At 39.3% G+C, this 14645-nt stretch overlaps 1 protein-coding gene across 1 annotated transcript; it reads right to left on the reverse strand.

Annotated features, from left to right (window-relative positions):
• Positions 1-8173: 8173 nt before the first annotated feature.
• Positions 8174-14094, reverse strand: HRH4 (histamine receptor H4). The gene is made up of 2 exons (XM_024757939.1): positions 13643-14094; positions 8174-8980 (listed from the first exon to the last, which is right to left on the reverse strand). Exons 1-2 carry the CDS (start codon positions 13841-13843, stop codon positions 8174-8176), a joined length of 1008 nt encoding a protein of 335 aa, XP_024613707.1. The 5' UTR covers positions 13844-14094.
• Positions 14095-14645: the final 551 nt, after the last annotated feature.

A 14645-nucleotide genomic window follows, 5' to 3' on the forward strand; every position in this document is an offset into this window, starting at 1 on the left:
TGAGGCACTCTCTCGATCGAACACACATCCCCTCCATTGGAAGGCTGATTCTTTATCACTGGACCACCAGGGAAGTCCCTAAAATTTAGTGTTTATAAACCAGCTATACTGGGGACTGGAGGATGGTAATTACTCATACTAGAATAGGAGCCTTTGTTTTATGAAAAGCTCCACCTGAGGATATCTTGAGATGTTTAGATATATAAACATGTGTTTCTAGAAAATGGGATTATATCATTCTTTTCTCTGGACACACCTATACCAAACTAATAGTTGTGGCTGCTTCTTGGGTAAAGGAATTCTTTAACTGTTGTCTTTTTATAATAAGTTCGTATTATTTTTATTATAATGAAAAACATTTTAAAGTTCCTTCAGTGCAAATTTAAAAGACTTGCATTTAAAAGACTGGGATTGGGACTTCCCTGGTGGTTTCGGGTTCGATCACTGGTCAGGGAACTAAGATCCCACGTGCCGCGGGGCAACTAAGCCTGCACGCAACAACTACTGAACTTGCGAGCCTCAACTAGAGCCCGCATGCCACAAACTACAGAGTCCACATGCTCTGGAACCTGCACGCCACAAGGACAGAGCCCACGCGCCCTAGAGCCTGCGCACCACAAGTAGAGAAGAGAAAACCAATACACCACAACTAGAGAGAAGCCTGCATGCCGCAACAAAGAGCCCACACACTGCAGCAAATGATCCCACATGCCTCAACGAAGATCCCAAGGGCCACAACTAAGACCTGATGCAGCCAAAAATAAATAAGTAAATAATAACTAAATCTTTTTTAAAAATTCATCAAGTGTTTAAAAAAAATAAAAGACTGGCATCGACATTCCCTTTTTAAGGAAAATGCCTAGTGTGTGCCTTTTCAATAAATAGCTATGAGGTGCATTGTACTAAAAGAAAAGTAATATTCCTGCCCCAGGGAATATAAATCTTATTGGCAAGGTTCACAGACATCTTTACAATAAGTAGTTAATACATGATGGACTCCTAATACACATTTGTATAATGAATACATGAAGTACCATCAAAAGTATTTTATTCAAACTCTCATTTCATAGAGGATTGGCCCTGTTCTGTCATTTCTCATACATAGATCATATTTCATCACTTATAAAACACATGTTTCTCACTTTTCAACAATCCTGAAATCAGAATAGGACTTATTATAATTGTGATTTTTAAAGTATTGTTTCATAGACAATCTAAAGCATTTTCTCTTTTATAGTATAAGATGGTAAGTCTTACATTGACAGCATCTTGGATTGAATGAAATACCATACATATTACATTTTCTGTATTTTAGAAAATACATATGACAATTTAGGCATGTTTCCCCCAAGGTTCAACTAGGAAAGTTCTCCTGTGGCCACTCCATTCAATGAACATTCAAGCCTCCAGTGATGAGATGAAATCCAAAACTACTAATTTATAAATGTTAAAACCAACAGCTGACAAGTAACAGCTTTATAAAAACTTGTCTGTTCATGAGGGTTTATTTCTCAAATTTTTCAAATTATGATTGAATATTAAACATGTATTTCCTGTTTTCAATTTAATGTTAAGGCATATGTGTATATAAAAATCATGTGCATTTCTGGGGCTTCCCTGGTGGTGCAGTGGTTGAGAGTCTGCCTGCCGATACAGGGGACATGGGTTTGTGCCCCAGTCCGGGAGGATCCCACATGCCATGGAGTGGCTGGGCCCGTGAGCTATGGCCACTGAGCCTGTGCGTCCGGAGCCTGTGCTCTGCAATGGGAGAGGCCACAACAGTGAGAGGCCCATGTACCACAAAAAAAAAAAAAAAAAAATTGTGCATTTATAAGCATTTATGATATACTTAAAATATTTTCGTATTTTAGTCTTTGAAATTAATCAAAGGTTTAAAAGGTCTAAGAAATATGAAAATGACTAATCTGTATAAGAACTCTGAGAAGACCAGAGGGCAGACAGTAGAATAAAGAAGAACTACAATCCTGCAGCCTGTGGAACAAAAACCACATTCACAGAAAGATAGACAAGATGAAAAGGCAGAGGGCTATGTACCAGATGAAGGAACAAGATAAAACTCCAGAAAAACAACTAAATGAAGTAGAGATAGGCAACCTTCCAGAAAAAGAATTCAGAATTATGATAGTGAAGATGATCCAGCATCTCGGAAAAAGAATGGAGGCAAAGATCGAGAAGATGCAAGAAATGTTTAACCAAGACCTAGAAGAATTAAAGAACAAACAAACAGAAGTGAACAATACAATAACTGAAATGAAAAATACACTAGAAGGAATCAATAGCAGAATAACTGAGGCAGAAGAATGGATAAGTGACCTGGAAGACAGAATGTGGAATTCACTGCCGCAGAACAGAATAAAGAAAATAAGAATGAAAAGAAGTGAAGACAGCCTAAGAGACCTCTGGAAAAACGTTAAACACAACAACATTTGCACTATAGGGGTCCCAGAAGGAGAAGAGAGAGAGAAAGGACCCGAGAAAATATTTGAAGAGGCTATAGTTGAAAACTTCCCTAACATGGGAAAGGAAATAGCCACCCAAGTCCAGGAAGCGCAGAGAGTCCCAGGCAGGATAAACCCAAGGAGAAACACTCCAAGACACATAGTAATCAAATTGACAAAAATTAAAGACAAAGAAAAATTATTGAAACAACAAGGGAAAAACAACAAATAACATACACGGGAACTCCCATAAGGTTAACAGCTGATTTCTCAGCAGAAACTCTACAAGCCAAAAGGGAGTGGCAGGACATATTTAAAGTGATGAAAGGGAAGAACCTACAACCAAGATTACTCTACCCAGCAAGGATCTCATTCACATTCGACGGAGAAATCAAAAGCTCTACAGATGAGCAAAAGCTAAGAGAATTCAGCACCACCAAACCAGCTCTACCGCAAATGCTACAGGAACGTATCTAAGTGGGAAACACAAGAGAAAAAAAGGACCTACCAAAACAAACCCATAACAATTAAGAAAATGGTCATAGGAACATGCATGCCGATAATTACCTTAAACGTGAATGGATTAAATGCTCCAACCAAAAGACACAGGCTCACTTAATGGATACAAAAATAAGACCCATATATATGCTGTCTACAACAGACCCACTTCAGGCCTAGGGACACATACAGACTGAAAGTGAGTGGATGGAAAAAGATATTCCATGCAAATGGAAATCAAAAGAAAGCTGGAGTAGCAATATTCATATCAGATAAAATAGACTTTAAAATAAAGAATGTTACAAGAGACAAGGAAGGACACTACATAATAAATAAAGGATCAATCCAAGAAGAATATATAACAATTATAAATATATGTGCACCCAACATAGGAGCACCTCAGTACATAAGGCAACTGCTAACAGCTATAAAAGAGGAAATCAACAGTAACACAATAATAGTGGGGGACTTTAACACCTCACTTACACCAATGGACAGATTATCCAAACAGAAAATTAATAAGGAAACACAAGCTTTAAATGACACAGTAGACCAGATATATTTAATTGGTAGTCATAGGACATTCCATCCAAAAAGAGCAGATTACAGTTTCTTCTCAAGTGGGCACAGAACATTCTCCAGGATAGATCACATCTTGGGCCACAAATCAAGCCTTGGTAAATTTAAGAAAATTGAAATCATATCAAACATCTTTTCTGACTACAGTGCTATGAGATTACAAATAAATTACAAGGAAAAAAACGTAGAAAAACACAAATACATGGAGGCTAAACAATATGTTACTAAATAACCAAGAGATCACTGAAGAAATCAATGACGAAATCAAAAAAATACCTAGAGACAAATGACAATGAAAACACGATGATCCAAAACCTATGGGCTGCAGCAAAAGCAGTTCTTAAAGGGAAGTTTATCGCAATACAAGCCTACCTCAAGAAACAAAAAAAACCTCAAACAATCTAACCTTACACCTAAAGGAACTAGAGAAAGAAGAACAAAGAAAACCCAAAGTTAGCAGAAGGAAAGAAATCATAAAGATCAGAGCAGAAATAAATGAAATAGAAACAAAGAAAACAATAGCAAAGATCAATAAACCAAAACCTGGTTCTTTGAGAAGATAAACAAAATTGATAAACCATTAGCCAGACTCATCAAGGAAAAGAGGAAGAGGGCTCAAATCAATAAAATTAGAAATAAAAAAGGAGCAGTTACAGCAGACACCACAGAAATACAAAGCATCCTAAGAGACTACTATAAGGAACTCTATGCCAATAAAATGGACAACCTGGGAGAAATGGACAAACTCTTAGAAAGGTATAAACTTCCAAGACTGAACCAGGAAGAAATAGAAAATATGAACAGACCAATCACAAGTAATGAAATTGAAACTGTGATTAAAAATCTTCCAACAAACAAAAGTTCAGGACCAGGTGGCTTCACAGGTGAATGCTATCAAACATTTAGAGAAGAGCTAACACCCATCCTTCTCAAACTCTCCAAAAAATTGCAGAGGAAGGAACACTCCCAAACTCATTCTGTGAAGCCACCATCACCCTGATACCAAAACCAGACAATGATACTACAAACAGAAAATTACAGACCAATATCACTGATGAATGTAGATGCAAAAATCCTCAACAAAATACTAGCAAACAGATTCCAACAACACATTAAAAGGAGCTTACACCATGATCAAGTGAGATTTATCCCAGTGATGCAAGGGTTCTTCAATATACACAAGTCAATCAATGTGATACACCATATTAACAAATTGAAGGATAAAAACCATATGATCATCTCATTAGATGCAGAAAAAGCTTTTGACAAAATTCAACACCCATTTATGATAAAAACTCTCCAGAAAGTGGGCATAGAGGGAACCTACCTCAACATAATAAAGGCCATATATGAGAAACCCACAGCAAACGTCATTCTCAATAGTGAAAAACTGAAAGCATTTCCTCCAAGATCAGGAAGAAGACAAGGATGTCCACTCTTGCCACTGTTTTTCATCATAATTTTGGAAGTCTTAGCCATGACAATCAGAGAAGAAAAAGAAATAAAAGGAATCCAAATTGGAAAAGAAGAAGTAAAACTGTCACTGTTTGCAGATGACATGATACTATACATAGAGAATCCTAAAGATGCTACCAGAAAACTACTAGAGCTAATCAATGCATTTGGTAAAGATTCAGGATACAAAATTAATGCACAGAAATCTCTTGCATTCCTGTACGCTAATGATGAAAAATCTGAAAGAGAAATTAAGGAAACACTCCCATTTAGCATTGCAATAAAAAGAATAAAATACCTAGGAATAAACATACGTAGGGAGACAAAAGACCTGTATGCAGAAAACTATAAGACACTGATGAAATAAATTAAAGATGATACAAACAGATGGAGAGATATACCATATTCTTGGATTGGAAGAATCAATATTGTGAAAATGACTATACTACCCAAAGCAATCTACAGATTCAATGCAATCCCTATCAAATTACCAATGGCATTTTTTATGGAACTAGAACAAAAAATCTTAAAATTTGTATGGAGACACAAAAGACCCCAAATAGCCAAAGCAGTCTTGAGGGAAAAAAACGGAGCTGGAGGAATCAGACTCCCTGACTTCAGACTATACTACAAAACTACAGTAATCAAGACAGTATGGTACTGGCAGTAAAACAGAAATAAAGATCAATGGAACAGGATAGAAAGCCCAGAGATAAACCCACACACCTATGGTCAACTAATCTATGACAAAGGAGGCAAGGACATACATGGAGAAAAGACAGTCTCTTCAATAAGTGGTGCTGGGAAAACTGGACAGCTACATGTAAAAGAATGAAATTAGAACATTCCCTAACACCATATACAAAAATAAACTCAAAATGGGTTAGAGGCCTAAATGTAAGACTGGTCAGTATAAAACTGTTAGAGGAAAACATAGGAAGAACATTGTTTGACATAAATCACAGCAAGATCTTTTTTGATCCACCTCCTAGAATAATGGAAATAAAAACAAACAAATGGGACCTAATGAAACTTAAAAGCTTTTGCAAAGCAAAGGAAACTACAAACAAGACGAAAAGACAACCCTCAGAATGGGAGAAAATATTTGCAAACGAATCAATGGACAAAGGATTAATCTCCAAAATACATTAACAGTTCATGCAGCTCAATATTAAAAAAAAACAAACAACCCAATCCAAAATGGGCATAAGACTTAAATAGACATTTCTCCAAAGAAGGCATACAGATGGCCAAGAAACACATGAAAAGCTGCTCAGCATCACTAATTAGAGAAATGTAAATCAAAACCACAATGAGTTATCATCTCACACCAGTTAGAATGGGCGTCATCGAAAATCTACAAACAACAAATGCTGGAGAGGGTGTGGAGAAAAGGGAACCCTCTTGCATTGTTGGTGGGAATGTAAATTGATACAGCCACTATGGAGAACAGTATGGAGGTTCCTTAAAAAACTAAAAATAGAATTACTTTATGACCCAGTAATACCACTACTGGGCATATACCCAGAGAAAACCATAATTCAGAAAGAGGCATGTACCACAATGTTCATTGCAGCACTATTTACAATAGACAGGTCATGGAAGCAACCTAAATGCCCATCGCCAGACGAATGGATAAAGAAGATGTGGTACATATATACAATGGAATATTACTCAGCCATAAAAAGGAACAAAAGTGGGTCATTTGTAGAGATGTGGATGCATCTAGAGATGTCATACAGAGTGAAGTAAGTCAGAAAGAGAAAAATATTGTATATTAACGCATAGATGTGGAACCTAGAAAAATGGTACAGATAAACCAGTTTGCAGGGCAGAAATTGAGACACAGATGTAGAGAACAAACGTGGACACCGAGAGGGGAAAGCGGCGGGGGTGGTGGTGGTGGTGGTGGGATGAACTGGGAGATTGGGATTGACATGTATACACTAATATGTATAAAATGGATAACTAATAAGAACCTGCCATATAAATAAAAAATAAAGGTAATGCTCCCCCGCCCCAAAAAAAAGAACTCTGAGAAGTTATAGAAGAAACACTGATGAAACCTTACAGAATACATTAAATTAACTATGAAGTCAAAATGAAATGTTATGACCAAGACAGGCAAAGAACACTATGAAAAAATTAATAATGACAAAGAGAACAAAATGTCACCAGTCTAATAAAATGCAACTCATCAGTAAGGTATAACCTACATTAACTGCATAATAAAGGAATCACTCTGAGCACTTCAGTGTAAAATATTGAGCACACGAGTTAAAAACATCAAACACAGAAATATATTTTATTCATAATTATTGACACGTACTAGTTCTGTGAATGTTACACCAGGTACATCAGGTTTAATCATATAGTCCTTTTGCATCTCTTAGCCTTTCTCTTTCTTCCATATTTTCTCACAGAGAAGTTTGAGCTGATGTGGAAGTTGGGAGAAGGGGGCAGGAAGGAATAGGGAAAGCCATCCTTTCAACCCATTGCCTGTCCCTCACCCTGACATCTTCTGATTGCCAGGGCCTCCAAGATAACTTCATTGAGGACCTTTGAGAGCTGCAGCGACCTCCTTTTTCCTCCCTCGTCTCACACTTCCTTCTTTTCTAGGATCAGGAATATGGAGTCTGGAAGTACACATGCCCTCTGCTCTTCTATCTGGCACCCTCAACCCCTGTCCTGCCAACTCAAACCCTAATTCGCCTGCTCAGTGACCATAACAGTTACCCACCCCCAGCAAAGAGGGCACAAGAGCTCTTTTTTTCTACTGTATACTTTAGGGAATGATCTTAAAACCTGACGAGTTTTCATCACTGTAAAATAAAAAAGGGAAATTCGCTTAAGACTGTAGCAAACACTGAACATAGAAAACCAAAATTCTTGAATTTCACAATCAACGTTATTTAAGATCTAAAAGACAAAGAAGAGGTGATGACTAAGAAAAATATAGTGCTTTTGTGATTATGAGTTTACAAAAATATTACTGTCAATTTCTAATTATGCTGTTGTTATTCACCGGAATAATTTTCCACTGACTTCTAGGTTCCAGGTATTTTTTTCTAAGTTTTCAAGTGTTATGATTTTCTGGATTTTTTCAGTAGAGTGGAAAGGGCAAGATGAAAGCCAGATTCATTTAGGTGAGAGCAAGACTGAAATTTACATAGGCACAAAGATTAAGAGGACGTTGATCGATTGTGTGATGGTATGGACTGCTTTTTCACACAAAATATTTTCAAGAAAGCCTTCTGAAAACGCTTGTGACACAGCGAATACAAAAAAGGATTGTCAAAGGAATTGAACCTCTGGAGCCAAAATGTGAACTCATACACAGCTGTTGCTGACAGACTGAGGTCTGTGGGGGATATTGAACGAATAATTGTGAACAGAGAGTAGGGAGCCCAGCAAGTGGCAAAAACACCTAAGAGAATGGCCAGTGACTTAGCTAATTTCCTGCCTCTGCACAGCTCAAGATGTTCCCTTTGTTGAAGAACTCGGGAATCTGAATGGGAGAGGGAGCCCGTTTTGGAAGCAGTTACACTATTTGGCTGGGCTGTTAAGGAAAACAAGAGCCTGCTGTTTCTTCTTGGTTTCTCTGAACGAAGGGATGCTGCTGCTTCCTCTGGGTTAGAAAAAGATGTCCTTGAAAACAGTCCACTCCTGAATGAGCGTCCATAGCTACTGGAAGAGACAGAAGTGAATCTAGAGTGCCACCTGCTGAGATTACCACACTTCCGTAGGCTCCAGTAAATATACATGTTGAAATAAGCCATTAACAAGACTGGGATCATGAATTCCAAGAGTACCATGAGGGCAAGGATATACCATTCTGTTAGGAATCCAGGTTCACAATCCCCCTTCCCATTCTTCCAGGCCTCTGAAACTAGAATTATTGGCCCATGCACTAAGAAGGCCACTACCCAGACGGCCACCATCCAAACCACAGTCTTCAAGATCCCAGTGTGCTGAGCTCCATAAGACACCTAAAAGAAACCAAGTAAGTTATTTTCAATACAATGAGCATATGTTGATTGCACAAAGCATACCATTGGCCCTCAGGAGTTTCAGGAATGTGCAAAGCAGGGATATTCACTGAATTTGGGTAACATGATCTGGGCCAGGGCAGAGGGTTCGATTTCAGTGGACCCTGGGCCAAGATGTAGACTTTCTTAGCAGTTCAAGGTTAAACCTCTGACACTATAGAAAATGTCATGGTCAATATCTAAAATAAGAATGCAGTCTTCCTAGTCCACAGACACTAACCTGAACTGTTAACTGAAACTAAATGCCCGTTTTCACGGTGTTTTATTGTTGTTTGTTTGTTTTTTTGTGGTACGCGGACCCCTCACTGTTGTGGCCTCTCCCGTTGTGGAGCACAGGCTCCGGACGCACAAGCTCAGCGGCCATGGCTCACGTGCCCAGCCGCTCCGCAGCATGTGGGATCTGCCCGGACCAGGGCACGGACCCGTGTCCCCTGCATCGGCAGAGCGGACTCTCAACTACTGCGCCACCAGGGAAGCCCTTTCACAGTGTTTTTAACTTGCCAGCTGGATCATGAGCAGCAATTTTTTTAATGAATTGGAATAATCAGTGTCAGAATGCATCACACATCCTAAAGATATGTATTGTTTGATGAAACTTTTGCTTTGGGAATATAGATGTACATAGAGAACGAGAAATGTATGTACTGAATCATAGTGTAAAATGCATTTATCACGGAAGTCACAGAAAAGTTTAAAAGACATTGGCTTTTCTAAATCCAGTATTTAGGAAGAATCTACTCTGCCGTTTATGCTGAGCCTTCCAGGTGGGGTCAAAAAGAGAAGAACTCTTATGTTACTCCCACAAGATGACACACAAAAAGAAAGTTTAAACCAGCTGTGGGGAGATACTGCAGTGTTACTGAGCGTGACCAAATCATTTCTTTCTACAAACGTATCTACCCGACAAAAATGGTGCCAAAGCAGTGGTGGCCAGCCACTGGAGAGACACGGCTGTGGTGAGTGCCACGGTCTTTTTATAGGGGTGAAGAAAGTTCTGAGTCCACTTGGTCACAAGGACAGTCTTCTGTAAGGGAAAATGGGATTCTATGAGGGAGGATTGCTCTTGGATCACAAGACCCATGACTTTTGATTGATTCTGAAATCTTCTATAAGAAATCTAAAATGCCAACCACACTGTATGAGGGATAAACGTATGACCCAAGACTTTCTTAAGGGGACCTAGAGCACACAACCTGTCTGGACACCTTTTAGATCAGTAAGTTTCCTTTCAGCCCAAATATTCCATGTTTTTCTGCCTTTTGCACTCAAGGGAAAGGAGATGATTTACCCATGAAGTTGGAACACACTTCCCTTTCACCATCTCTCAAGTGCTATTTTCTCTGTGAGTTTTCAAGTCTTGTTCTAAAGTGGTTTCTCATTTTTATTAAAGGGGTGTAACAATGCCCAGCACTGTCTTTCTTTGATGGATTGTACATGCTGGGAAGGGTTCACCAATTGGCTAGAGGTAAAAGGAGGCTGGTTTAAAAAAAAAAATTATTTTTAAAAAATGCAGAGACGTGGGGTTTCTTTTTCTTTTTTTGGCTTTTTCCAAATTACTGGTATTTCTGAGGCTAAGCTAAAGTGCCTATGGTGCTGACCACAAGCTCCCATGTACAATACATTATTTTGCCTTCTGCTTCTCATACCACTAATTAATACTTGCGCTAAATCTAATGATTATGAAGATGGTAACAATACCCAGATGGTCATAAACTGCATTTAGTTTTTTAATTGCTCTGTTCAGCCTTTGTAATGATATGATGCAATATGCTGGAAAGTAATCTCTTTTCTATTATGCATAAGGTCAAATGGGATAATGGACATCCAAGGGAATTGAGAAGATGATGCCAATCTCTTCATCTCTGGGTAGCATTTTTAACAGATAACAGTTCAAGCATTGCTTAAATCCAGGCCCGTGCTTCCCTGAAATCCATCAGTGGCCCACTTCTCACCCACTACAGAATATGTCCATTATTCAGGATGTTGTCTCTTACCCTGCTTCCTTCCCCACCCCAATAAGATATCCAAACATTCCGTCAATCCGGTTTCTTTTGGGAGGCAGAGCAACCCCTGGAACTTGCTGGTATTAGTAATGAGATGGGATTGCAGAGCCGTTCTAAGTGCCTGTCATGCACTGCCATGTGCATCGAGCCTTCCTTCCCCAAACTATTGTCAGATTTCCATTTCCCAAGCCCAGCCTGCCGCCTTCCCCTATTACACTGTCTCCTCTACTTTTAGCTACAGCAAGAGCTCAATTCCGCGTGGTAATTTCCTATGAGCTCCTGTGGTCTTTAAAGGCTTCCTTCTGGCTTCATAGAGCTGTGTTGGAACTCAGCCAACAGAGGTGGGAGTGCTGCCTGAGCACCCCCGTGGGCATTCATACACTCATGCATGGAGCACTTTTTACACTTGACTCTGTGCTGTGTACCAGGGACCCAGATCCAGCTGACCTAGCCCTCACCAAGTTTACAGCCTCCATTGCCAGGGGAATTTCTCAGGGCAAGACCAAGAAACAAGCCCGCCTATTTTCTCTCTGGACATCACTCCTCAACTCTCTGTAACTTCTAAACCCTTTTTCTAACTGGGCAAGCCATCCCTTACCCTAACACAAAGCTGAGGTTGCCTCAAGAGCTTGGATGTTCCGTGAAGAAATGTCCCAGTGAACACTAACTAGGAACACTCAGTGAAGATTAAAAAGAAAACCCAGAAAGAAAGGAAAATTTTAAAGTACAAATTAAAGATTTAAAGAAAGATTATTAATTAGAGCACTGCTTTTCAAACATTTTGATTGTGACCTAAAGTAAGAAATACATTTTATACCCTAATGAAGTATACAGACAGAAGTATTCATAAAACAATACTTACCTTTATTATGAACAAGGTACTCTGATATTTTATACTCTGACTTAAGTTCTATTGTACTTCTTTCCATATTTTTTCATTCTACGAAAAAGTGACATAATAACCCACTGAACTGATTTCATGACTCAATAATGGATTACTATCTGTTTGAAAAATCTGAGATTATAGGCTTCTGGATGGCTAATCCAAACTGATCTGTACTCTCTCCAGAGTTCGTCCAGAACAAACTGCAGTGGACTCTGGTACAAATAAAGTACTCAATGTCAAGTGTCTGGCTGTCCCACCACATCCATTCTCTACTTCTTCCTGGCCATATGGCAGCTCAGCTAGAGGCCACACTTCCCAGCTTCCCTTGCAGTAAGGTAAGACCACATGACTAAATTTCACCAATGAAAGGTGAGTGGAAATGATTGTGTGATTCTGCACTACTTGGTTAAAAGAAAATCCCTTACCCTGGACTTCTGCCTTTTGCCCTTCCTTTCTAGAACCTGGAGTGACAACAGCATGATTTGGACCGTGCAGAGGAGGTTAATGACTTAGGGTGGGTGGGGGTCAGCAAACCACTGTCCATGGAGCAAGTGTGGCCCACCACCTGTTTGGATAATGAAGTTTTATTTGAGCAGTTGCAAGAGACACCATAGGTCCCTGCTCTAGAGGGTACAGAGCCTGGGTCCCTGGGTGAGTTCCTGGAGCAGAGCTTTCCCATCTTCCTGAACTGTTCTATGAGAGAAAAGTTAGTTTCTGTCTTGTCTGGTCTCAGCATTTTGGAGTCTCTTTGTTACAGCAGTTTATCCTTGCCTTGTCCAGTGCACCCTCCCGATCCTGTCTGCCTCCAAGCTGCACACCTCTCCCAGGACAGAACTGTCACTGTCCTCTCAATGCCTGCAGCACCACACTTAGTCCCTTTGTTTATGGATCTATCTCCACATTAGACTGTTATGCTCCTCAAAAAGAAAGACTCTGGAGATTCAGTTTTGTGTCCTTAGCAAAATCCCTGTCACACAGTCGTTTCCCACACATTTGGATCCCTGGGACTCAGGAGTGAAGGAAGTTTCCCATCTAGGTCTCAAAGACTTCAGATCACCATCCATGTTTCTGTGACCTCTTCCCATCCCTCATCCTTATTAACATCAACCTTATTCTCTCCTTTATTCTATTGCTGATAAATTTAGCTTAAGAACTGTCATGAGCTAGTTGATGAGACTGTTCTAAATCTTGGGTAAGTTCAGACTTTCTTGGCATGGGTCCTAAACTGGCACTGGTTAGTTTCTGGTTAGTGCTACTGTATAACCTATAGCTTCCCTGTGTACTGTCTTTTCCTTTGGTCATTCAAAATTAATTTTCTCGCGACATTCAGAAGTCTGGGAGTCTTTCTAATCACCCACCAAGTTCCATCCTGAAGAGAACATTCAGGTCTCAAGTTGTCTAAGGAGTTGAACAGATGAACCTACTGTGAGACTCATGCATATCCAATCTACTACGGACTCAATTTACCACTTCTCACAACTTGCCTTGGATTTTGGTGGACACCTTCCCATTTTAGTGGTACATAAGGGAGTGACCTAACCAAATCACACAGAAAATGTTCACTAAGCCCCAATGAAAACTTGGTGCTAGATAACAAAAGGGTAACAGGCTTCTCTAAGTTTTGCCAATTAAACAAAAAAATTTTTTGCTTGGGGACCCAAAATTTACAAGTATATAATCTTCTAAGGAGGATAAATTAATATTTTGACTTACAGCATTTGAGACTGACTGGTATTGAGCAAAGCTGATGAGTACAATGTTATACACAGATGTGCACAAAAGATAGTCAATAGTGAGCCGAAATGCACAGATGTTATCTTCAAACTTCCAGTTGAACAGCCTGTGAGGGATGTACAAAGGAATGGAGATCACACCTGTACAGGGTAAAAATGAGGGTAAAGAAAAATAGCACATATCAATGAATATGAAGAGACATAGGAACACAACACAATGAACTCTCTGAACTGACCAAAAAGATCTTGATTATAATTTAGAAGTTCATGGTATTTCATCAACAAACTCAGGACTGATCTTATACACATTCTTTAAATACCATTTTTAAAATAGCTGTCACAAACATTGTACCTTCAATGGCTTCTTATTACTTTCCAAATTAAGTTCAGGTCCCAACATGTATTTCCAGCCATGTACAGCACACATCATCTTTGTGTTCATGATCCAACCCAAACAGGATGGGCCACCCTTCCCCCATTATACATCTCACATTGTCACATCTCTTTGCCTTTGCCAACAACATTCTTTCTTCCTAGAATATCCTCCTCTCTTCTACAGAGAAGTCTATTTAATTCCTTCTAATTCTTCACTTAGTTTAAAAAGTGGCATCCTCCTTATCATCTTTCCTGGAACTTCCTGGGTAGAAGTGACCCCTCTGTCACTTGCCCTCTCCTGGCACTTCACTCATCTCTCCCCATCTCATGTACAAATATATCCTACTTTATATCGTTGTCATATGTCAACTTGTTTCTCCTGAGGACTGGGACTGTGTGGGAAGTCGATCTTTGTATTTTTCACAACATCCAGGGTTGACCAATGGCTCGCACGTTTAACTCAAGGAAATTAATAACAGCTAATAGGTATTGTGCAATTACCAGATGCCAGACATTGTGCTATGTATATTACATATATCATCTCATTTAACATTCATAGAAACTTTGTGAGGTAGGCACCATGCTGAGTTAGCAGGTAAGGAATCTGA

The sequence above is a fragment of the Neophocaena asiaeorientalis genome, unplaced genomic scaffold (assembly GCF_003031525.2).
Source record: "Neophocaena asiaeorientalis asiaeorientalis breed wild unplaced genomic scaffold, Neophocaena_asiaeorientalis_V1.1 scaffold142, whole genome shotgun sequence".
Taxonomy (NCBI): Eukaryota; Metazoa; Chordata; class Mammalia; order Artiodactyla; family Phocoenidae; genus Neophocaena; species Neophocaena asiaeorientalis.